This window comes from Candida margitis (genome assembly GCF_024628925.1).
Source record: "Candida margitis strain CBS 14175 chromosome Unknown scaffold36, whole genome shotgun sequence".
NCBI lineage: Eukaryota > Fungi > Ascomycota > Pichiomycetes > Serinales > Debaryomycetaceae > Lodderomyces > Lodderomyces margitis.
In genome coordinates this window covers 88,650-113,536 of record NW_026261866.1, presented here as the reverse complement: position 1 = coordinate 113,536, position 24,887 = coordinate 88,650, and the positions used below count along the sequence as shown (strand labels likewise).

At 38.8% G+C, this 24,887-nt stretch overlaps 8 protein-coding genes across 8 annotated transcripts; 5 read left to right on the top strand and 3 right to left on the bottom strand. All coding sequences in view use genetic code 12, as the record gives it.

The window, feature by feature from the left end:
* Window positions 1-317: 317 nt before the first annotated feature.
* Window positions 318-2,846, top strand: CANMA_004049 (serine/threonine protein kinase; the record flags this gene model as incomplete). Its single annotated transcript, XM_051816285.1, has 1 exon — window positions 318-2,846. The coding sequence occupies one exon, from the start codon at window positions 318-320 to the stop codon at window positions 2,844-2,846; it is 2,529 nt and encodes an 842-aa protein (XP_051670390.1).
* Window positions 2,847-3,960: 1,114 nt separating this feature from the next.
* On the bottom strand, window positions 3,961-5,091 carry PIR1 (beta-1,3-glucan linked protein; the record flags this gene model as incomplete). Its single annotated transcript, XM_051816284.1, has 1 exon — window positions 3,961-5,091. The coding sequence occupies one exon, from the start codon at window positions 5,089-5,091 to the stop codon at window positions 3,961-3,963; it is 1,131 nt and encodes a 376-aa protein (XP_051670389.1).
* A 6,716-nt stretch (window positions 5,092-11,807) lies between these two features.
* CANMA_004047 (uncharacterized protein) lies at window positions 11,808-13,259 on the top strand (the record flags this gene model as incomplete). The annotated part of the gene is made up of 1 exon (XM_051816283.1): window positions 11,808-13,259. One exon carries the CDS (start codon window positions 11,808-11,810, stop codon window positions 13,257-13,259), a length of 1,452 nt encoding a protein of 483 aa, XP_051670388.1.
* A 1,825-nt stretch (window positions 13,260-15,084) lies between these two features.
* CANMA_004046 (uncharacterized protein) lies at window positions 15,085-16,944 on the top strand (the record flags this gene model as incomplete). The annotated part of the gene is made up of 1 exon (XM_051816282.1): window positions 15,085-16,944. One exon carries the CDS (start codon window positions 15,085-15,087, stop codon window positions 16,942-16,944), a length of 1,860 nt encoding a protein of 619 aa, XP_051670387.1.
* Window positions 16,945-17,159: 215 nt separating this feature from the next.
* On the top strand, window positions 17,160-20,201 carry MSH3 (mismatch repair protein; the record flags this gene model as incomplete). The annotated part of the gene is made up of 1 exon (XM_051816281.1): window positions 17,160-20,201. The coding sequence occupies one exon, from the start codon at window positions 17,160-17,162 to the stop codon at window positions 20,199-20,201; it is 3,042 nt and encodes a 1,013-aa protein (XP_051670386.1).
* Window positions 20,202-20,266: 65 nt separating this feature from the next.
* On the bottom strand, window positions 20,267-21,759 carry CANMA_004044 (uncharacterized protein; the record flags this gene model as incomplete). The annotated part of the gene is made up of 2 exons (XM_051816280.1): window positions 20,267-20,273; window positions 20,366-21,759. 2 exons carry the CDS (start codon window positions 21,757-21,759, stop codon window positions 20,267-20,269), a joined length of 1,401 nt encoding a protein of 466 aa, XP_051670385.1.
* Window positions 21,760-22,099: 340 nt separating this feature from the next.
* On the bottom strand, window positions 22,100-22,561 carry CANMA_004043 (uncharacterized protein; the record flags this gene model as incomplete). Its single annotated transcript, XM_051816278.1, has 1 exon — window positions 22,100-22,561. The coding sequence occupies one exon, from the start codon at window positions 22,559-22,561 to the stop codon at window positions 22,100-22,102; it is 462 nt and encodes a 153-aa protein (XP_051670384.1).
* Window positions 22,562-22,853: 292 nt separating this feature from the next.
* CANMA_004042 (uncharacterized protein) lies at window positions 22,854-24,305 on the top strand (the record flags this gene model as incomplete). The annotated part of the gene is made up of 1 exon (XM_051816277.1): window positions 22,854-24,305. The coding sequence occupies one exon, from the start codon at window positions 22,854-22,856 to the stop codon at window positions 24,303-24,305; it is 1,452 nt and encodes a 483-aa protein (XP_051670383.1).
* Between the last annotated feature and the right edge of the window lie 582 nt (window positions 24,306-24,887).

Below are 24,887 nucleotides of genomic sequence, written 5' to 3'. Positions count from 1 at the left end.
TGATTTCCTTTGCTTTCTGTTTTCCTCTCTACTCTCTCTACTCTCTTTTCACTCTTTTCTTTTTTGTATGTTTTGCTCTATTTCTTTTTTTTCTTTGTTTTTTATTTGGAGTTGCATTTTACATTACAACAACATTCGCCCTGAATAAAAGTAAATTTTCGGACTGAAATTAGAAAGGAGCATTGACATTCAACTTGCAATTTGCAGCCCATAAAAGTTGTAAAAGGACAACTAGACTATAGGTTGTGCTATATACTTCAACAAACACACTCACTTTTCATCCAACTAGATCTTTTTAAGGGTTGCAGTTTAGGATTATGGTTGTTTTAAACCCTTTTCAAAACACTACCACCACAACTACCACCACCGCCGCCGCCAACAACAACAATGACAATGACAAGTCAGATCCTACCATATCAAAGGATAACAACAGTAGCCCCGCACGTACCAACTCATCTTTAACATTGGAGCTGGATAAGGACTCAAACAAAAATAGTCCTGAATTGCGCCCAATGTCACGTAATCGAACTAGATCGATATCAATAAGTCGATTCTTTTTCAACAAGGACCACGATTCACCCGGCACATCTATTGGTAACGTGCCGGTAAACTCCTCGGAAAACAGCTCTTCAAAATCAACTGCATCAGGGGCACCTTCAGATCAAGGAAGCAACAACAATGGAATGAATAAATTGAAAAACATATTTCGTTTCCCCTCCAATTCAGTGTCGTCATCAGAGGAGAAAGCACAAGGACGGAGGCAGCGGTCGCTATCGTCTCCTTTTCGACAAAGCAGTAAAGAAAACAAACACAAGAAATCAACTAGTATCAACCATTCGAATAACGCAACACCCAAAGTACCAGAAATTGTCACTGTTGATGTACCAGAATCGCATGATTTGGCTGAATCGGCAAGTCCCGTGGTGCAATCAAATCCGTACTTTCAACATCAGGGGCTTCCTCCGCATTTAACCGTATCTACCCCACAGCAACCAAACTTGCTAACAACAACAAATAAGTCTGACCTTTCAGTTTCATTAAGGCATAATGACTCCATTTACTCATTGAATGAACACGAGGTGTTGCAGCCACCACCCAAGATACATTACAGTCAATCGTTTTCCGGTGATGATGAGTCAGATGATGATATCACCAATGCTCAAAAAGGTGCCGACCATTCAACATACCTTGAGCCACCAAGAAAAGAATCTCTTGCAATGAAACAAGTTGACGAAGAACCAGCACTCACGCCACCTCCATCGCCATTCCAAAGGGCCCTTAGACGTGTTGCGTCGGCGCCGCTAGTGCACAAATTGATGAATGATAAATCAGGTGATGTGTCGTCGCCACCGTCACCAATTATCAGAAAAGAAGAAGAGCCGTTTGATATAAGTAAACATATTGGGGAGGTGACAATCACCGGTCGCCCTCGTACTTTAACCCAGGACCGGACGTACTCGCATGCAGCTACTCGCGTAGTTGATGTGCAAGTGGGACCTAATAGTTTTGAGAAAATTAGACTTTTGGGAAAAGGAGACGTGGGGAAAGTTTACCTTGTGCGTGAACTACAATCGAATAGGCTCTACGCAATGAAGATTCTCAGCAAAAAGGAAATGATTGAACGAAACAAGATCAAACGGGCATTGGTGGAGCAAGAAATTTTGGCCACTTCAAACCATCCATTTATTGTCACGTTGTACCATTCGTTCCAATCAAGAAGCTTTCTTTATCTATGCATGGAATATTGTATGGGGGGAGAGTTTTTCCGGGCGTTGCAAACAAGAGAATCGAAAACCATTTCTGAAAATGACGCCAAGTTTTATGCCGCTGAAGTGACAGCCGCACTTGAGTATCTCCATTTAATGGGATTCATTTACCGCGATTTGAAGCCGGAGAATATCTTGTTGCATCAATCAGGACACATTATGTTGAGTGATTTTGATTTATCTAAACGCAGTGAACGCGCCAAGAACCCGGAGATTGCCTTTAACAAGAATGGGCTATCTTTATCATCACCAAGTACGTATTCACCCCACCATGGCCCAACATTGGACACAAAGGCATGCATTGATGGGTTTAGAACCAATTCGTTTGTTGGTACTGAGGAGTATATTGCACCTGAAGTTATACGTGGTAAGGGTCACACCAGTGCCGTTGATTGGTGGACGTTGGGAATCTTTATATATGAGATGTTGTATGGAACTACCCCATTCAAGGGCCATGATCGCAAAAAGACATTTGCCAATGTGCTCAAACGTGATGTCAAGTTTGATGTTGCATCGCAGCAGCCAGTTTCATCAAATTGCAAAACTTTGATAAAGAAGTTGTTGATCAAAGAAGAAGATAAACGGTTGGGCTCAAGAACGGGTGCGTCGGAGATTAAGAATCATGCATTTTTCAAAAACACGCAATGGGCATTATTGCGACATCAAAAACCCCCCATGATCCCTGTGTTGACCAAGTCGAAAAAGCATCGTGATCATAAGGATGCAAAAAGTGGCAACGGCAATGGTGCAGGTGAAGGCGGTGGGCTAATCAAGGACGATAGTGTGGGTGGTGGTGGTAGCGGTGGCGATGCAGCAGCCTCAGATGGCAATAATGAAACGGCGCTGGGAGTAGCACACGATCCTAATGATCCATTTGCAAAGTTCAACTCAGTAACGTTGCGGTATGGCGGTGATATATTTGATTGTGATGAGTTTAATCCGGATATAGTCAATGGCCTTGATCTTGACTCATCAGTGGTCTACAACCCGGAAAAAACGACAGCATACACTAGCGTTGCATATACGATGACGTCGCCCGATAACGGAGGAGCGACAAAAAGAGGATTCTTACGTAGGTAAGATTCTTCATCTCCTTTGACCGGAACTGTGAGTATGGGGGTAGAGAGAAGAGATGATTTGACATTGAAAAGAGAAAAGCAAAAGGTATTAAGTTTTGAGATTTGATTAAAAATGGCATTTATTTTTTGTATAACGTTTATTATTTTAGATATTGAGTATTTTTTTTTTAAACTGTACATTGGAAGGAATGTAGAAACGACACATAACAACCACTTTGAGTTTCATTTGCACTATTATTTCCCTACCCTTTTTTTGACTTGTTTGCCTGATTAATAATTTCTTTTTAGGCAGAAGAAGTGGCTGGCCCAACGGAACAGAGCAAGGCTGTGTGTATGGTAGTTAGTTCACCTGGCTGTGTCTAAGGTTTCGTTATTGTTTTCTCCTTGTCTGTGTTACTTGTTTTTGTTTTTCTTTTCCAATTTATTTCAAAAAGGGAAAGTGTGTACCTTAACTATAGAAACAATAAAAAAGGACTCACAAAGGCTACAATGCCTTCATATTATTTCCCCCAAAAGAGAGTAACTTCGGCAAATTTTGTGCTTGCAAGCACACTGCCTCATAGTCATTGCACCCCTGTGTGTAAGTTATTTTTGTTCTTCTTGGCTGAGCTTACTGGGAAAACAAAACAGAACACAAAGATGTTAAAAATAGATCAAAAATTCGGAAAATCGAAATCTAGGCACATCCTGCATTTAGCGAAGTATCACAAACCCGCAGACCCGGCAGAAGAAAAAAAATTTTTTTTTTTTTTCTTTCTCTCTCTTTTTCTCTCCTTTCGAGCTTAGTATTAACCAGCCGCAGCAAAGTTAACTGATTGCCTAATTGGGAGATGTCATTTGCCATTTTGAATAAATCTCACCAAACCATCACGACGACCTAACTGATTCTTCTTGAAACTACATTCTACTGTTACGCAAGATTGATCTCTCTTATAAAATCTAAGACTTTTTTTATTTTAACTCTTAAATAGCTATATATGCAAATTATTACCGAAAAAAATAATGACGTAAAAATTGAAAACCAGTTGTTTTTTTTTAAAAAAAATCCCCCCGAAAGAAAAACCTAAATAGCTTATGACCCTCTCGCCATCTTTCCAAACCCCATGTTGACTCTTTTAACAATCGACAAAGTCAACGATCTTCAATTTGACAGCGTTACATTGGGCGGCAACATTTTCATCATACAAGTTGTAGAAATCACCACTCAAACATTGGTAAAACACCTTTGAGTCACCCAAAGTCAAGTAACCATCGTTGGAGATCGACCATCCGGCAGCGTAGATTGAACCGGATTGTGGTGGTGGACCGTCAAATTGGAATTGTCTGTTAGCAACAATAGCACCAATTCTTCCTTTTGAGTCGGTCAAGACACTGTCTTCCAATGTCATAACGAGGTTGTTTGATGATGAGCAAGCTTGTAAGATGGATGAGTCGGAGCTGGAGTCAGTAGAAACACCAGATTCTTGTGCTTGACCATCGGATGCAGTGGTAGCAGCAGCTTTTGATTCAGCAGCAACAGTTGAGTTTTGGTGTTGGATTTGACCATCAGAAATTTGTGCAGCAGCTGAAGCAGTTGCCGTAGTTGAAGTTTGGTGTTGGATTTGACCATCAGTGATTTGATTTACAACTGAAGCAGTTGAAGCAGCTGAAGTTTGATGTTGGATTTGACCATCAGTAATTTGATTTACAACCGAGGCAGTAGTTTGGTGTTGGATTTGACCATCAGTGATTTGATTTACAACTGAAGCAGTTGAAGCAGTTGAAGTTTGATGTTGGATTTGACCATCAGTAATTTGATTTACAACTGAGGCAGTAGTTTGATGTTGAATTTGACCATCAGTGATTTGAGCAACTGGAGTAGCGGTAGCACTGGTTTGGTGTTGGATTTGACCATCAGTAATTTGAGCAACTGGAGCAACTGATGATTTTGAGGTTGGTAAGATTGAGTATGAGCCAGATCTAACATTTGGTTGACCATCTGACAATGCACTTACAACATCTCTTCTTTTAAGGGTAGCAGAAGCGGTTTCCAATTTGCTACTGAGATTATCTGCTGAATCGGTTGATAAAGCAGAAGCAGCCTCAACAGTTTCTATTTGAATACCAAAACTAGATGTGTAATCGGTAGTGGCATCTGATGGAATTGATGCTGTTGGGGTCAAACTAGTCCATGGCGCCGATGGAACAGTAGCAGACAAAACTGTAGTCAAGAATGTAGCAGATGCAGCGATTGTAGTATACTTCATTTTGTGTGTGTGTATGTGTATGAATATTATTTAGTATGTGTCTGCCAAGTAAAATGTATGCTGATGTAAGGTTTTTGACAGAAGATCTGATTGATTGATGAAGAAAAGTAAAAGAAAGGGGTTGAGTGAAGAAAAAGAGGAATTCGATGCCTATTTATATTAATTTTGGATTAGTAGTTGCTCCTAATGGAGTGTATACTATATAGTTATTGTATAGTATGGTAAATGTTAAATTGCATCATCATCAAATCAAAATCAGAAAATTATAACCTCACTACTAATCTCTTTTGCCAAATGAAACAAAATCAAATAAACAATAGAAAAATATAAAAATATTTTATTTTATATTTTTACCACAAGGTGCATATAATGCACGTTATGCTAAATTTTTACAACAAGCATAAAGTAAACAAACAGATAACTTACCAGTACTGCTTCTGCTACGAAGTTGGCATTTCTCACAAGATAATGTCTTCAGTTATCATACACCTACATTGTCAATTGATTTCACCCCTTGTGGTTGTAAGAGATGGTATGTGTAGCCTGTATCTGGTGTGTCTGCGTGGACAAAAACTGAAAAAAAAATTTAGAAAACTTAAAAACAATAAAGCAAAAAGCATTGCCTCTCTAACATTTTAGTATACAGTATACAGTAATAGTTTGTTTTACTTGCTTCCTTTGTGTATGTCAAGGGTTAAACTATGGTTGTGCTTGTTTGTTTGTTTATGATTTGGCTGTAAAGAATCAAAATTCAACCAGCTAGGGAAAGATAGTGAAAGCACACAAATTTTTAGAAGCAAAAACAACAAAATAAAGACAGGTACGCAATACGATCCTTGTGTTGTGTTCTCTCTGATTCATAAACAAAAGCATAGCCTACCTCCTGACTGTGCCTCCAATAGATCCATCTAAGATCGCAATCTCATTGTGATCCGTGCTGGCTGGTTGTGTATTTACCTTGCTTCTTTGCTACTCAATTGATCCGTGCTGGCTGATTTTTTTTTTTGAGGTGTAGTTTGATAATAAATGCGTGATCTGTGCTGGCTGTTTTTTTTTCTGTTCTCCTGTTGAACTGACGCAATTAGCCACAAAGACAAGAAAATGTTAAGGTTTTACTAAGTAGTGCATTATGTACAAAAAAGAAATAAATAAACAAACAAACAATTTTTCAATATGCAAGTCATTAATACGCCGAAAGGGGGAAGTTTATTAAACAACAAATGAGAACGAATAAAAAAAAGGAGAGAGAATAGAAGGTCATTGGTCAAGAATGTACTCCCTCTGAAACTCATAGGCATACATTTATTCCCTTTGTTTGAATGTTCCAATGTGGTTTCCATCTGCCAAGTGCAAATTGGTAAAATAATCTTTCATGTTGCACTTGAATTGAGAAATTCTATTCTATTTCTACTATGACATCACAACCGTTTTGATCTCATCATCATCACAACCCTTCGTTTTATTTTTTTTTCTCTTGCAAAATTAAAACTATAGTATATGTATGATATCCCCCCTTTTAAAAGCCTAATCTTCTACTAAATCTCATTTATCAACAGCAAATGGTAAAAATAGTAAATATATAGAAGTTAAAAATAGAAACAACACAATCTTTCCTTCCCGTTCCATTTTATCAATTAACACCACAGTTGAACTTCCATTGTGTCTAAATGTATTATACTGTATGGATGACAAACTTACTGCCAGCCATGTTTTAGTTTTTCAATTGTTAGGCTCTTCTTCCTATTGTCTTTTTCTTGTTTTTTTCTTCTTTTAAATCCCCTCAACCCCCAAAAAAAGACACACAAAATTTCATCCAACGATACATTACCACCAATAGAACAACTTATGATGTCACCAGACACAGCGAACGCTGACTTGATCATCACTTATCTTCCATCATCATCACATTCAAAACCACCACCTGTTCCACTGGCCAACAATCAAATATTACTAGCAATAAAACACTTATTCAACACATCACGAGAAAACAACACATGCACCCCTTTCACTTGGATAAGAGCAAAGCATCTAATAGATTACGATAATATTCTTCTGAATCTCTGCCCTTTCTTTCCGGCAATAACGGTTCTTAAAATGGTACAGCAACCATCACGATACGACTGCATTACGTGACTAAGCAAAAGTTATTTCGACCACTTGACTCCCCTCTAAATAAATGACATGCATGAACAATAATCGAAATCAATTACAATACTCCTCTTTCTCTCTTAAAAAATCCCACAAAACTACAATTTTATTGCTAAACTAGCTTTTTACCGAAGCCTTGTCTATCAAAATAGTTCGTCTTTGCCGTTGTCATTGGCGTACAAATATCGTTTGATTGACAAATCAGCCAGGCTTAGAAAATTAATTGTATTTTTTCCCCGGGGTTTCTCCGGCAGATAACTCCGTCCGCAAAATTATCGGATCGATGAAACCCTGTTAACTCTCTCTATCGTACCGGTGGAGGGCCGAAACATTTACGGGTCAACCAATTGCGGATTTGGATCTTTCTTTTTTTTGAACTCCTCGGCCGTTTATCATTTGGGTTGGGCTATGAACTCTGTATTATTCCGGTTGAATAGGATCGTTAAACCTGAAATAATTACAGGATATAAAATAAACGCTACCATCGCCTAATACTGCTATATTATTGTCTGTTTCAAACGCTATCTCCGATTGCTCCTAATTCAGAGCAAATATAATTTGGACTTGGATATATTGCTTTACCATTTACAAATTGTGGGAAAGAGAGGATGGAATCGATCAACTGAAGGAAAGTAATTGATATCTCTTTTCACTTGTAAAGAGTAGATGACCAGTTATCGAGCTTCTAAAAAAACAGAAAAGACAAAGACAACAACAGTGTAAATTTATTACCGTGCCGATTCTTTGAATTTGAACCTTTTCCCAAAATTTGCATGGTAGTTCTTCAAAAAACAATTTTATCGAATAGGAAATTTCCACATTAAATGCGGCTCTATCGAAAAGGGTAAGCGATAATATAAGTCTTTCCTTTATTATTATTTTCATTTTTTTTGCAACACATTTTCGAATAAGCAGGACTGAAGATTTGCGTGAATTCAATGACTTCAACTTCTTGTATCTAAACAATGAAGACCGATAATCATCAATTGATAGCAAGATAATGCTGCGGCTATATATATGGGCTGTGGTATTTTGATGGCATTCAAGGTCAAGGTTGTACTGTTCCGTGAGACTGTATGCAGGATTGATCTATAATAAATAAAAGGATGTCATATAATATCGTGAGGTCTGAATAGTATTTCGATTGATAATGAGGTGAAGTGTGTTGTTATTGGTCGTAAGAACAGTGTTTATATCTTTGCAAGAGTTTCGTATAATAACACCAATCATTTTATAAATGTTTTCCCGCACTTGTTCTCCAATTTTTACACAATCTTCATCCAAATAAACATGCAAAAATTTAGGAGCTGCCCTGTTGTGTTCTTAGTATTATCACATATGAGAATGCATTCTCAGGAAAATATGTGCTTTTCAATTAGAATTGTACAGCCTCTCAGCAATCCCTCAGCAACATTCCTTATCCAAATAGGGTTCAAATCCGAAAATAGGAGATTGAAGCGCAATCGGAAATCATTCTTTTATTTTTTTTGACACCAGGCACGTGCAGCAAATTGTGGGTAATTTTATCCATAAACAAAAAACAAATGACAAAACCAAACTGGAATTAATGTACAGTCCACTCTGCAACAAGGCCAAACGCCTGGAGGATATCATGATGTTGCATGTTTCGTCAATCGCAAGTAGACACTCCTCCAGTTATATTGTCTAATAAGGACCAAAAGTTCCGGATTCGGCATTTTCTCTAGACCTTTTTTTTATCAACACATTATTTAACTAACGCGGCTAGGTTAGTTTATTCTTCTTTGTTCTCGGTTGACTTATTATTATGGATCTGAAATAAATTGATAGGTATTGTTTCACTTCTATTGTTTCCCTTGTATTGTTTTTTATTTCTACTTTTTAGCGTCATAGCATTGATTCTTAACGATCGGCGGCAGATTTCATTTGCTATCAACTTCGTTCTCTCTCTTTTTCGATCTATTTTTAGCGAATACACTTTGTAAGTTAACCTTGACGTCGAATGCCAGTTGAATATTTTCTCTTTTTTTGATTTAGGGGCAGTTGAGTTTTATTTCCTGTCATATCCGTTTCGTGGATAAAGTCACCTTAAACTCGTATTCCATTGGACGTTTTGATCAAAATGGCCACAGATTTAGACGTCATTGTCCTTTGTTTTTTTGGGGCATTTTTAAGCTGTTCCTCCGAGAATTCATTCCCCGGCAATTCGTTTTCCCCGCTTTTACTATCACTATAGTTGTCCCTATCTTCTTCGAACAAAGAAAACTTTAGATAACCGCGGCAAAACCTTTCTTTCTTTTTTTGTCTAAAATTAGCTGTAGTTGAAAAAGTCGTTACTTGTCCTTCTGTCTATAAAAAATTGTTGCTATTGTTTGTTCCCTACTTTTCCCTTCATTCTACCGGAGATAAGAAACGGGTTTGTTTTATTTCCTCTGAGTGGTTGCTGTAGTAAAACTCTTCAGATAAAAATAAAACAACTGTGGTTTGAGAATTTCAGCTTTGTGCAACTCGCAACACTTTACGAAAATCTAATTTAGAAGCAGCTGTATGCAGTATTGTCAAATAGTCTGTACTTGATCTAATCCTCTATTTAGCTCATTGCTAAGCGTGCACTTTTCCACTGCATTACTCATACAAGCTACAAAGAGTTTGCTAAAGGTAATTAGGCTACTCGACTTCTAGAATGCCGGTGTTACGAAGTTCCATGGAGAAAATAGACTCATTATCTAAAAAGCAAAGTTTCTGTTAGGAAGAACCTTTCTCCTATGTACAGGATAACAAGGTCCCTAAAGAAATAAAGACAATATATAAAATATATCAAAAAAAAAAACAGAAAAGATTTACAATAGACACTTATTATATCTGCCGAGGTTAGACGTATTCTCTTCAAACACAATCGTAGCCTTTAGACATCCCGCCTTTGTTTTGTACGTTGCAACCTCAAAGGTTCGACATTTCAAATTAGAAAATAAAAACAAGGTTGGTAGATCAACAATATCACAAATTTGCTGTTCCACAATCACAATAATGGAAATTAACGGGAGTTCGGTTAGTATTTGCGTCTACCTAGAGTCGTGTCTGACTCTAAAAATAGATTTACCACGTTATGCATATCAGAACTAGTTACAGATACACCCAACAAATTACGACGATTGAGAGAACAAATCCAATTATCGATCAGTTGTTCAGAATTACAGATGCCAAGAAATATTAACAACTTTAGAAAAGATCACCGTAAATGACTCGCCAACAAAGGCGGAGACGTTGACTTAAGCCCCAATCTTGACCCTGTTTAAATTTTGCTTTTCTGTCTCAATTGCAATTTGTGGAGAAAAGTTGCAATAAAAGAGATAGTTTACGAGGGAGAGGTTCAATTGCCTCAACAAAAAACTAAAAAAAAAAAATCAATATTGAGTGCCTAACTATTGTTTCAGAATTTCCCACCACAACAGCCCAGACATCTTTCTTTACCTTTCCTTAGGAACAATTGCACGATCAACCGTGCAGATGGAGTTGGAGACTTTTTAAAAGAACAGTACAAAGCCTCTAAATTGAGATACACCAAGAGGATTACACAGAAGTCCAAGTTGATCAAAAAAAAGTTTCAATAATGGGCAATGCTCTAAACAGAAAAGCAAAGCAAATTAGGTTTCTCCATCTTTCCAACGGATACTAAACCTTTTTCCTGCAATACTATAATCTTAAGAAGCTTCTACACATGCCGTGACTGCCTGTGGAACCGTTGGTGCAGGGTCTATTCACAAGATTGCTGATTCTAGACTCTTTCTAGCAAATGAGGCACCCGAATGCAGTCTCTAAATGTTGTAGTCAATTACAATATTTTGCACATGCAAAAAACTCTTTACTCCTATGTGATTATATAAGCATTACCAAATCCAAATTTATCCTTTTTGCATTTACCACCTAACCTAAAAGGAAAAAAAATAAAAACAAAGTAAAAAAAAAGAGGTGAGTTCCTTTGTGCCGCAAAGGGAATAATATAAATACAATAAGATGGTTAGCATAGGGGAGGCTATTCGCGATTGAATCATAAAAGAATTTGTAACCATGTTGTACTAGATTTCTATTTTATAAATTGTGCATGCCGCTAGCAAAAACGGGTTTGTTTTAACTGTGTTGTGCCCAAAAAATTCCTCCTACTTAATTTCCTTTTTGTAATTTTTGGTTTTTTTTATTTAGAATTGAACATATTTATTCTCTCCTGCTCAGGCGTTAAGGGTCTTATTGTGTTTGCTAAATGTAAACTAGAAGGCCTAAAATGTTCACTAACTTTTTTCTATAAATAAACAAGTTTATCTTGAGCCAAAAAAACAAGGGGGGACGGGGCGGCGTTTTAGTTTTGTCTGTCATCAAATACACTGTTTTGTTCGAAGTATGTCCAGAATACTACAACTCTTTGGCTTCAATTCCTAAATATCCTCAATTCTCTGCAAAGAAAACAGGTATTGTTTATAATTTTTGTCACCAAAATACCCCCCATTCGCTTGCAAAAACAGAAAGGTGGATTTGGGTGAGATCTAATCCAAAGCTTCAGGGTCTACTTATATCTTTTGAAGTTGAGAAAAGCAATGTCAAATAGCCAAACCCAAAAGAATTGCAATAAAACAACAGATAAACCTTCAGCAATAATTAATTATTCAACTACTGTCAATAAGAACACACAAAGCTTGCAATCGAAACCAAATTCAACCGAAACTGCCATGTTAACACAAACACAAACTACATTCACTGCTCAAAACCAAGAGTTTCCCCAGCATTTCAACTCCTCAATAAACTTCCTACCACAGCTGTTGCAATTACAACTGTTAGGGATGGGTTTGGCTTCATTGCAACATCCAGAACTTCAACAGCTATCGATGCAACATCTCCCACCTGTTCACCACGAGTTTGCAATGACGAATGAGAACTTGAACCAGATTCAGCGACCAACAACACAAGTGTTCGGCACTTGTGTTTATAATTTGCTGGCCAATGCCAGTCAGCTTGCGCAAGATGTCAATAATATTCAATCTTTTAACCAGTCTATATCTCACCATGCTTCCTTAGGTTCTATCACGCAACCTAAAGCGCAAGAGATTCCAAAACGTCAATCAATGCCTTCACTTCGTCCAATGTATTTACCCCAATTCGGGTCAAGCGTTCAGTCAGTGCTGCAAATTCAGCAAATGGCAGCGCTACAGCCGTTTGAGCCCCCTTATTTATCATCCACCTTGAACGTTCCTGAAGTAATAGATTCAACTTTCCCCCAATCCACCAACGCATCACTAGCTCAATCCCAGGCTGCTGCTGCTGTTGATGTTCCATTGTGGTCAACAGGGCTACCACCAAATGAATACCCATCTGAGTCATCTTCGGCGTCGCCTGTATCGGCACCCCCTACCCGTGGCAAAAGATATCGCAAACACCTGTCAAGCCAGCAGCATGAAATGACCCCAGAAACAGCATTACGCAACCGATGTCGCATATGCAACAAGCAATTCAAACGTCCATCGTCACTTCAAACACATTACTATTCTCACACCGGGGAGAAGACATTCCAATGCCCCTGGCAAGGGTGTGGGAAAATGTTTAGTGTTAAATCAAACATGACACGGCATTACCGATTACATGAACGAGATTCGAGACGTGCACAAGAACTTGACTTTCAGAGTAAGAATCCTGAGCTCATGAGGGCATTAGGACTTTCGTCAAATAGCAGTGCGGTACGTCAGTACTTTCAAACTACCGTACATCCTCACCAACTGGGACAGCTGCAACAGCTATTACCGCAATTACAACACGAGGCAGCAGCAGCATTGGGTGCAGTTCAAGCACATCCAAGAGAATTGAACCAGCTTGATACTTTGCAGCGGCCCCATTATCAATCCTTTTCGCCGTTGTCTACCCAGATTTCTCCCTTGGTACAGTCTCAATTCATTCCCAACCCTTTGATCTCCGAGACAAATGTACCGACTGATCAAGTGAAAGTTCCTGAAATACAACAGTCACCGATTCAAACGTTGAACTCTCGATTTTCGTAGACAATTGTATAAACCTAAGAAACTAATATCAAGATGTACTATACTTCTTCAAAGTTATGGCATTCTCCTTTCTAGGTTCATTGATTTGTTTACTAGAGGTCACAGGATTCACTAACTGGGTCCATAGTTGAATAGTTCCTTCAAACATTACCCCTCAGTGGAAATCTTATAGGTGTATTATCTCTATCATCACGTGCCTAGACTCATATTTTGGCGCAGTCCCACGACTTTTGAACCAATCAAACAAGCATCAAAAAAAATTACATCAACCCTCAAACACTCTGCGAAAGACGTTTAGTATCACTACAACGCAAACAATACATTTACACAAACAATGGCTGCTGGACACTTAGCTAGATACATACGTCACGCACCAGTTGCTGCTCCACATGTTGCTCCACATATCTACTGGGGTGCTAAACTAATGGGTGCCACAATGTGGTTTTGGATTTTTTACAGGATTAGAGAAGATGGACCTGTCATGTTTGGTGTTAAGTTGCCATTTGAACACCACTAAAAGGGGGGGTTATGAGAAGTTATATTTTGGAAAAGGCCACGGGGAGCGTTTTGGAGGGGTCCTAATTGATAGATGGACGAGGTGGTGCACTCTAGTGGTAAAAAACTTCGCAAATGGTTTGAGACTCACTGCTTAGAGATTTTGGGTTTTTTTTTTTGGTTTTTGCAATGCATGTGTATCAATAAAGGATTAGATGTACTCTTCATTGTTAATCACCAGGTTGTAGATGTGTCTGTAGTACTCTTCTCTATGGTTCACTAGTGTGTGCGAAATATTTTTACTCCTCAGTATTGTAAATTGGACATTGTCCTTTCCAGTAAAGACATTGACACTTAGTACTTGTGACAGCTTGAAATTCTATGGCCGGGGATTCCGTGGATATACACAACAATTGGTTCTTCTCTAACTGCACACACAAAACAGACTTCGACTGAACTTATATCCGCGAATTTCAGGTCTAAAGGCTTTTTTAAAACAAAAATAGAAGAAAAGGAGAAATTTAGAGTGTGACTTGCTATTGACAGTTTTAGGAAAATCTCTTACTAAAAGAGCTCTATTTCGAACAGGTGATTTGCCGGCATAAGAAATAAAACCAAAGAGAGAGAGATATATATAACTGAAAACTAAATGAAACTAATGTAAGCTTTCCTTCTGAAATGATCATTCCTTATGTCCCAAACTTATGCGTGATGTACGCAAAGCCTGCACAACAATAGCATAGAAGAACAAAAGAAAAAAAGACTTTGTCATTGTTAAGTTATTAATAAATGGAAAACCAGGCTAAGTCATTTCTCATTGAATGGACACTTGTTGAAACGAGTCTTCCTCCCCAATCTCTTGCTTCTATACATGTGTCCCTAATATACCCTGCACTCGCAGAGGCATTTCCTAACATAGCCTTTTTCAAGACTACTTTCGAAGAAGTACAACAAAAAGAATTAAATTACGACACGTCTAAATTTCAAAAATGTAAAAATGGGACAAAATTAATTTAGAACAATTGAGAAAATTATAAAATTAATAAAGAATTAAAGATTGGCATTTTATTTTTTAAGACTATTTTTATCAACACTGAGATAGTTGAAAAAGTATCACAGCATTATCATTCCAACTCAATTTCTCACAAGAAAGGGAGATCAGTCATTGAAGCTATACATTATCTGACAACTTGTGTCTCTCACCTGCGGACTCAAATTCACCCCCAGTTTTAACCGCCTTTTTTTTTCTTTTTAGCTCCGTTTTGTCGCCCAAATCGCAGCACAGCTCGGATCCTTCACGTATTTATTCACTCCCACACATTATGTTAGCATGCTAGACCCTTCATCAAGATTAAGAAATGCCGTAATATCTGGCAATCTTGCCATAGTCAAGCGGATACTTTCGCGCTTTCCAGACTTGTGGCTCAATGTCGACCCTAACCATCAGGGATGGTCCAATCTACATTATGCCTCTTATCACGGTCATTACTTGATATGTTTCCATTTAATCACCTTCATCAACAAGACGTTGGGCAATTTGCAAAATGAATACACTACATTGGATTTATTGACTTTTGACAACTTGAACGTGCTTCATTTATGTATGGAACATCATCATTCACAAACTTTGCATTATTTATTACAGGAATTCCCGGGTAAAATATGGCTCAACTCATTGGGCGGAGAGCATAAACAATCTGCGTTGCATTACAGTTGCAAATACGACTTTAAAGAGGGAACCAACTTGTTGTTGGAATTTGGCGCCAATTACCAATTACTTGACGCCAATGGAGATACCTGCCTACATTTGTGTTTTCAATACGGCAGTCGAGATTGCTTGTGTGAGATTTTGAATTACATTATTGCCGAGTCCAAGGACAAAAGGTCGGCGCAAATGGCATTGGAGACTCTTGAAAAGGTCAAAAACTTTAATGGATGGATTGCAAAGGATTTTGCTTCCAGTTTTGAATTGATTCAACAGTATGAAGTGATAAAGAACCGGAGCTTGGCAAATTTTGATTTTGCAACGCCGCCACAAATGAAACATCAACTTTGGTTGGATTCGGCGAAAGCCAATAGCTCGTCACAAGTGTCCTTGGAGGAGAATAAGGTATTGACTAGCCCGATTGCACTGATGTCTATACAGCTGCAAAATCTGCAACAGCTGTTGCGACCGCAGTACAGGAGACAGCATTCGCAATCGTTGCCGAATGAACACAAGACATCGCCGAACGACCTGATTCAGCCCACTTCTAGACAAAGATCAAACACTGCGGTTAATAACAAGCCTACACCACTAAACATTTCAACGAAAACATCACATACATCCTTGCAGGGTAGCTCTATTGGGCTGATACACGGAATGGTTGCACCATTGACTCCATTGAACCCGCCGAAGACACCATCGATCAAGTCGGTCACAATATCACCGGTAGCAGCTGACCTAGGGGTCTCAAGTATTGATAAAGAGAAAGAGTTGGATTCTCCGCAATCAGTGTCTAGTGGTTCGTCGTATTTTGCACAACCAGGTGACCATCAATACATCACAAACACAAGAGCACGCAAACCCTCATTTTCAAAATCATCGGTATTACCCTCGATAAGTTCACCCGTAACTAATTTATACACAGAAAGTCCAAATCTGCAGCAGGTGGCCTCGCCAAGCATGCAAATACAACAGAATGAATTAAAGCCAATTCGTACGTCGTCAAGCTCTTCAATTGCAGCTAAGGTAGCTTTTAATTCCAGTAGATCATCATTACAAAACCTGTCTGATGCTAGCCCAGTCAAAACAAGACCGAGATCTTCTTCGCGACAGCATTCTAACCTCAGCAATAGCCGAGTCAACAGTTTCAATAGTACATCAAGTGCAAACAGTGTCACTTACAGCATACCACAGGGGTCTTCAATGTCAAACAGTTCCGGTTCAAGTTATGAGACAGTGCATCGAATTACAGATGGCATAGAGAGAAACGAAGCAAGCACGGGAAATTCAAAGTCTAGTATAAACGACTTTGTATTGCGGAAATCAAGGTCGTCTGGCACGTTACCTTCAACTATTCCAAAGAATAATGGACATCATGTATTTACAAACAATGCCGGGAATTTGAGTCTTACGTCGTTAAACAGCAACAATGAGTACGACAAAAAAACTTCGGTAAGTAGCATAACTTTTAGTCGTGTTAGATAGCTTATTTAGAGCGTATAATACCAGAAGTAAGCTATTGAGTGGATGTGTAGTAGCAACCAATCTTCAACGTGCGAACTACTGGTGTTGGTCAAATGAAGAAACCAGCTTAGGCTCGTGTTGTGAACTCTGTTGCAAAAGAAAATTTTTTGGCAAAAACAACGCGTTTGCCAATTTTCTGACAACAGAAGGAGAGGCACAACACTCTATGAGATTCAATGACACCCAAGAAGCAACCTTCAATCAGTCAGTTTTTCTCAAGCCAGAGGTCGAAAAGCTCAGACAATGAAGAGCTTTTTAAGTCCGACTCGCCAAAGCTAGCATATTCGAACGATATTGGAAAGTTTCAGTTTGTTAAACATGATCCAAGTTCCTCTGGCACATCTAGGAAAGACCCACAACCCGAAGAAGCTCGTCTTGCTACTCCGGCAGATACTCCAGCAGATACTCCCATCGCTTCGCCGCCTCCATCTAACTCCTCGGGCTCAAACGTGCTCGAAAATTTCCAATATAACAAGCAATCTACTGCCGCTCCATCAACAACAAAACGCAATACACCGGTGGCAGCGACGAGCGATCGCAAGATAAAGAAGGCACGGACTACAAAGCTTACTCCCTTAGAAAACCAAATTATAGAACTTACAGAACTGCATCCTGACAAGATGCTACTTATCCAAGTGGGCTACAAGTATAAGGTCTTTGGAGAAAATGCAAAACACGTGTCGAAATGTTTAAACATCATGTATGTCCCTGCCTCCGATCGTCGCTTTGCCTACTGTTCCTTTCCTGATACTAGACTACATATCAATTTGCAGAGGATACTTAATAGTGGGGTGAAAGTGGGGATCGTTAAACAGATGGAATCAGCCATTGTCAAGGAGATAGACAAGGTCGGTAAAAGTGGAGACTTGATGAAGCGTGAAGTGACTGGAGTGTACACCAAGGGAACTTATATGAGTGACGAGTTTGTTGGAAGTAACTTAATCCCAAATTCGGTCGAGGAAGAGCATAATAATTACATTGTTTGCATCAATGAAGTATCGGAACGTGAATTTGCAGTTGTTGCCGTGCAGCCCTTGACGGGAGAAATAATATACGACGTGTTTTCTGATGATGTAAGTCGAGAGGAAATGGAAACTCGGTTGCTCTACCTTCGACCAAGTGAGGTGGTTGTTATTAACAAAGAGAGTGAGATAAGTCCAAGTACTATGAAGTGTCTAAGACTTGTCAATCACGAACTCAAGATTGAACTCAAAGAGGTTAACGGCATACGATTTAGCGACTACCTAAATCAGGATATGATTGATTACTACACACAAAGCTTTCCCTTGCTGATCCAAGAATGCTTCAGCGAGCTTGTCATGTACTTGGCAGAGTTCAAATTGAGCAACGTATTCACAATAGTACAAAACATCTCAACTTTCAAAGATGCGAGAAAATACATGATTCTACCGGCTAATACATTAACGGCGTTAGAGATATTTACCAATGCAACAGATCCAAAATCTCCTAGAGGCACTTTGGCGTGGCTCCTAAATCACACACGGACCAGGTTTGGTAGACGATTGCTCCACAAGTGGATTTCTCGACCATTGATTGACAGGGAGAAAATTGAAGAGCGACACAATGCAGTGGAAGATTTGGGGCTGGAATTTGACCATGTAGTTGATTCATTAATGAAGCACTTGGAAAAGATTGGGAAGTCATTGGATATGGAGGAATTGTTAATCAAGATTCACTACTCAGCAACAACCCAATCAACCCGGATCAATAGAAAACAAATTTTCCTTTTGTTGCAAAGCTTTAACGAGCTTTTGAAGTTGGTAAAACTGTTTGGCAATACAATACAATCCTCGAGCTTGAACTTGACGTCACCATTGATTGTTGGCATGTTGCAAGATTTACTTGAGCTGGCAAATTTTGGCATTGTTGACAACTTTATCAGCATGATTAACCCATCTTACTTGTTTAATGAACCAAAAGACCCATTTGATCAAAAGGCGAGCTTTTTCAACTTGAATTATGGCTACGATGATATCAATCACGAGTTTGCTGAGATTAAAAACGTTGAGCAACTACTTGAAGAAGAGCTTGTCAGAGTTAGGCAATTGCTACAACGGCCTCAACTTAACTACGTTACCAGTAATCGTGAGCCATATCTTATTGAAGTCAGGAATGGGAAAAGCGTTGATTCATTGCCATCAAGCTTTATCAAGATCAATGGGACAACTACCGTAAGTCGCTTTAGGAATAAGGAAATTGCAAGGTTGTACAAGTTGAAACAGTATCATGAAGAGGTGTTGGTACAAAGATGCGACGAAGCCTTTGTTGCATTCTTACAAGATTTAGACTCACAATATGGGTTTTTTCAAAAGATTGTCAAACATTTATCTACGTTGGACTGTTTACTTTCCCTAACTGCAGCTAGTGTGCTCAACAATCAAGTAAGACCAATGCTAACCGATGATTTGATAATTGACGTGAAACAGGCACGGCATCCTATAATTGAGCAGTTGCGCGATGGATACGTTGCCAATGATATCAACATCCAGTACGACACAAATCGTGCTTTGATTATTACCGGACCAAACATGGGTGGTAAGTCATCTTATGTCAAGATGGTTGCTCTATTCACCATCATGGCTCAGGTTGGCTGTTATTTACCGTGTACTTCGGCCACAATGGGCATTTTTGACTCGGTGTTTATTCGCATGGGTGCTAGTGACAATATACTCAAGGGTAACTCGACATTTATGACTGAAATGTTGGAGTGCAGCAACATCATCCAAAGACTAACAACGAGGTCATTGGTGATTTTGGATGAGATTGGGCGAGGCACCGGTACTGCTGATGGAATAGCATTGGCATATTCAATCTTGAAATACTTTATAGAATCGGAATCGAAACCGCTCTTGCTATTCATCACCCATTATCCATCTATCCATGTTTTGGAACATGAGTATCCGGGCGAAGTTGTCAATTATCACATGGGGTTCGAAGAAATTAACCAAGGAGAGGGGAAATTTCCCGAAGTCATCTTCTTGTATGATTTGTGTCGTGGAGTAGTTAATAATTCCTACGGGTTGAATGTGGCGAAATTGGCAGGCATCCCGGACCACGTCATTGCCAATGCATACAAAGTAAGCGAAGACTTGAAGCTCCAAATAGAGATTGAAGATGATATTGAAATGTTGAAATTGGTCAATACGGTGATTAACGGAAACGCAGACGTGTCTAATCTATTCAAGTATTTAAGCTAAAAAAATCTAAAACAAGCTTATTGAATGCTTGTGGGTTATCTAAATATATATGATGGCCAGCATCTTTAACCACTTTAAACTTTGAAATTGAATTATTCTTTTCATGTATCTTTTCGCAAATGTACTCGCCACCTTTCGAATTCATCCAGTCTTTATCTCCATACAACCATAAACTATTGATGTTGTTGTCAACGAGGAAATCAACAAATCCGCGATCACAAAGGGGCAATTTAGCCAATATTTCATGGTTTATAAGCTTGGTAATTGCCAATTCTCCAGACGCTTGGTATTGATTGAAGATGGAAAATGAATAGCCATGTAACTTATAGACCAAATCAACGCTATCTTCAGAATCAGTAAAATTTCTAAACCTGGCAAATGACCAATATGATATCAACTTGGAATAAAAAGGGCCTGTCTTTTGTAATAAATCAAATGGCGATTTACTATTGTCCCAAAGTCTTTTCAAGACAGGACTTTTGGGGAACTTTGGCTTGCCTACAAGTTCCCACGCCTTGGTGAATTCAGGACTTATCACCACTTCTTTATTGTCTTCGTCAAATTGCAATTCTCGCAATGGATCGCTAGTGTAATGGAGATTCACATTGTATCTCTCATCGTTGATCAAACTATGCTCATTTGACTCTGTACCCATTGGACTAACCAAAATCAAGTCAGTAACCACTTTGCACTCATTTTGGTTATTGTACTTCATCAAATAACAACAAGACAAATATGCCCCCATTGAATGAGCAATGAGCTTGAAAGAGGAGATGTTTCTATTCAAGCGCCAATTTTCAATCTTGTCAATGAACCAATTTTCAATATCCAAAACTTGTTCAATTTGTTGTCGTTTTTTTGTCGGTTTAGTGAGGTATTGGCTGGGGAATTTGGGTCTTGCCGAATTACCAAACCCGGGCAAGTCAATCAAGTGGATCCGCATTCCAGGGATTCTAACCAACAGCTCAATATTTTTAATGAAATAGCCCAAGGCCGCCATGTATCCGTGTATGATTACGATATGTTGTTCTGGACCAGGCTCATCATTTTCCAAGTAAAACTCGTGAATGAAGGATCCGTCTTTGAGGTCAACATCTATTAGCCTGCCTTTCATGGAACTTGATTTAGATTGGTTGTTATTATTATTATTATTGTTGTTGTTGTTGTTGTTGTTGTTGTTGTTGTTGTTGTTGTTGTTGTTGTTGTTGTTGTTGTCCTCCTCCTCGGTTGCCACGGGCGGCTCAATGTATATATCATCAGGTAAAATTGCTCTAAATAGATCAAACTCGATTTGTCTATTCTTCAACCTGGCAGTCCTGAGGTTTGAATCTTCCTTGCTTATTGTACCGTGCTCTCTTTTAAGTTCTGGAGACGATGCCCACCAGTCTTGAATCGACTTTAATATAGGAATTGAATTTACTGAAGCTTTGGTTGGTTTTGATTTAGATTCGGAAATTGATTCATCAAAAGACTCAGATGAGGGGGAGGATAAACTTTCATGCTTTGAGGTATTGGGGTTTCCCATGGCCTCAATCGAGGTTTGTATTAAGGAGGTCATGAGGTAGCTGTGGGCTTTCTCTAATGGTACTGCAGTGCTGTATCATTGAATTTCTTATCTTTTGTTTTGCTATTTTCGCACCTTTGGCTTGTGATTGGAGATAAGCTCCACTTTCAAGGCTTTGAACAAAAAAAGTGAGAATGGACAATATTAGGATCCAAAAAAAGAGGGATGGAAGGAGTCAGTGTGCCACAACCACCTTCTACAATAGCACTAATCTGTTTCCAGGTTAAAAATCCTCTATATTAAACTAAAAATTACTATTCAACGATGATGTAGAAATAAACCAATAAAACCATATTAAACATCACTCCATTTCATTACTCAAAGCCCCCTTATATTAGTGTTGAACTTTATTATCCACTTCTGAGTAAGCTGGTGGTGCATGCTGACCAGCTTTAGAACTACCATTGCTGTTTCCTTCAACCACTGATCCGTAGCCAAAAACTGGTTGAGCAACCGGTTCTTCACGAGTACTATCCTGGTGATGGTGCTGGCTGTGAGGACCGTCGTGATGATGATGATGTTGGTGGTGAGCATGTTCATGATGATCTCTTGGAGTTTGGTTCTCCAAATCATTTCTATAAACATAGTACACTTTTGACTCACTGTGATGAGAATAAGGTGGATACTTGGCAATGATGTACCATGCGTGAATTAAACCAGGAATGAACCCAAGTATGCAAAGGAGAATGTTGATTGCTGAATCCTTTGAACAAACTCCACGGCGAATCCAAACTGGTAAGGGTGGGAAGAAAACCGAAAGAACGATTAATAAAAGATCTGAAAGGCAAATACACATTGCTTAGGTTTGATTGATGTCTCTGTCGGCGTTGAAAACGATTGACAACTCTGATGAAGAGATATGCAAGTTAGTCATGTATTTCTTTTTTCTGTTTTATGATTTTTGTTTTCTTCCTCGCCTTCTTGTGTTTTATTGACACAGTGAGGTAATGTCGTAAGTATGCATCGTCGCGACACTGCAACTTTAAAATTGTAGTTTTTATGTTTTTTTATTTAATTCAATTTAATATAATTCGATTTCAATTCCTTTGATTTTGCCATCACTATACAACTACCAATCCCTTTCCGATATGGCAACGATAGCATTAAATATAACATACCAAGGGCAGCCAAAGAAGTTTACTGTTAACAAGTCACAGACCATATCACAGTTTATATCCCAATGTTTGACGAGCTATAGCATCGATGCCAACACTTTCGGTGCCGAATTGTATCACAACAATAAGGCATTGGATTCAGCATCACCCATCAGATTAACCAACCTTTTGAACAACGCCAAACTTACACTTAAGGTGAAGAAACTAGATCTGAACAAGGAAATCAATGTCAAGTTTATCAGCGAGAAAGGGACTGTGGTAAAGAAATTCACTGTAGCTACTACATTGGAAGACATTGTGGAACAAACAGTGGGACGTTTGCAAAAACCCACGCAATTGCGAATCTTGGATTTAGTGATTAGTTATGAAAAATACACCACAGCTACATTGGGATCAATTGTGGGGAATGCCAATAGTGTTGTGATTCGATTGGAAAATCAGAAACTGACAAACGAGAAGGATGCCTTGTTTAGGAAACAACAAGAAGCCAACAGATTACAGTTGGCAGAGGCTCATAAACGCAAGGAAGTGGAAACACAAAAGAAGTTACAAGAAGAGCAAGAAAGGCAAAGGCTTGAGCACGAGAGATCTAAACAGGTGAAACAAGAACCCACGGAGGAGCCGGAGGAGCCGGAAGAAGATGTCGAGATGAGGGAAGCTGCCGAGGATACTCCTTCCACCGTTACAGAGTCTGAATCAAGCCCAAGTACGGGTGAGGCACAAGCAGATGGAACAGGTGCCAATTTTGTTTACGAGGAGGAGAAGGCTGATGAAACTCCTAAATTGTACATGCCATCGAATAAACCACTGCCGGCGTATCAAAACCCAGAGGAGGATTACAACATGACTGTTGACCAAGCCAAAACTTACCAAAATGTTATACGCAATTCCGCCAAGAGGGTGAAAAAGACTGATGTCAAAAAGCCAGCCAAATATTTTATACGTGTCAAGTTCCCCGATGGTGCCATGTTGCAAATCAATTTCCTTGAAAATGCCCATGAGGTCAAGTTTGGCTCGCTTGTGAAGAAACTTGACGAATTGTTGATTCCTGAGTTTATCAATAGTTATAATTTAAAGATTGGATATCCTCCATTTACCAAATTAAATCAATCGTTTGCATTGAATAATGAAAAGTTGCACAATTTAGACGAATTCAAGTCGGAACAAGTTGTTCTAATTTGGGAATTGAGTAAAGAGTCAAACAAAACTCATAAAGGACCATTTTTGAATAATGAATCAAAAGACTTGGTTATAAAGCCAAGTGATGAGTTGCCTGCAGTAAAGTTGGAGAAACATAGAAGTGAATTACCGGCAGGTGAGAAGAAAACCGGGCTTTTCAAATCAAAACCAAAGTCTAAAGATGGTGAAGATAAGGATGACAAGAAGAAATCTAAATTACCAAGGTGGTTGAAAATGAAAAAGTGAGCACGTAAAGTAGATAGACACTGTCATACGAATAGAAAAAGAAAGGGCGTTTGCTGTTTGAAAGTAGTCGGTCCGAATAAGTTCGGAGTTTGGAGGTGGCAACCTGCCCATTACAGCCGTCGGGGCTTTTGTGTGTGCTGTCCCAACTAGGAAGTAGGCGCCTCAAAGATACACAAATAAGCCTGTGATTTATCAATTTTCTTTTTTTTTTGTTCTCACCTCGGGATATGGTTTCCTATGAATGCCATGTGTGTTTTGAAGTCAATGAATTTGGAAAAACGGAACAGCTTGTATTAGATAAAGTTTCTGAAAAACCTGAAAGGGGTGGAGCATCTGTAGAAAGAGGGGTTTTTAGATTTTGGAGGTACCAATATTTGTTTTGAAATTATATCTTTAGTCGAATGAGTCATAAAAATGATGAAACGTTTAATAGAGACAATTATGCACGACCTTTGTTAAGAAATCTTTAACCAATAAGAATAGAATGAAAGTGGCTTTGTGTTTCTATAATATCAAAATTAGACTATTGTTTCACTTTGTACATTTATTAGAGTCGTGTACTTTGGTACTATTAGTGTTAGT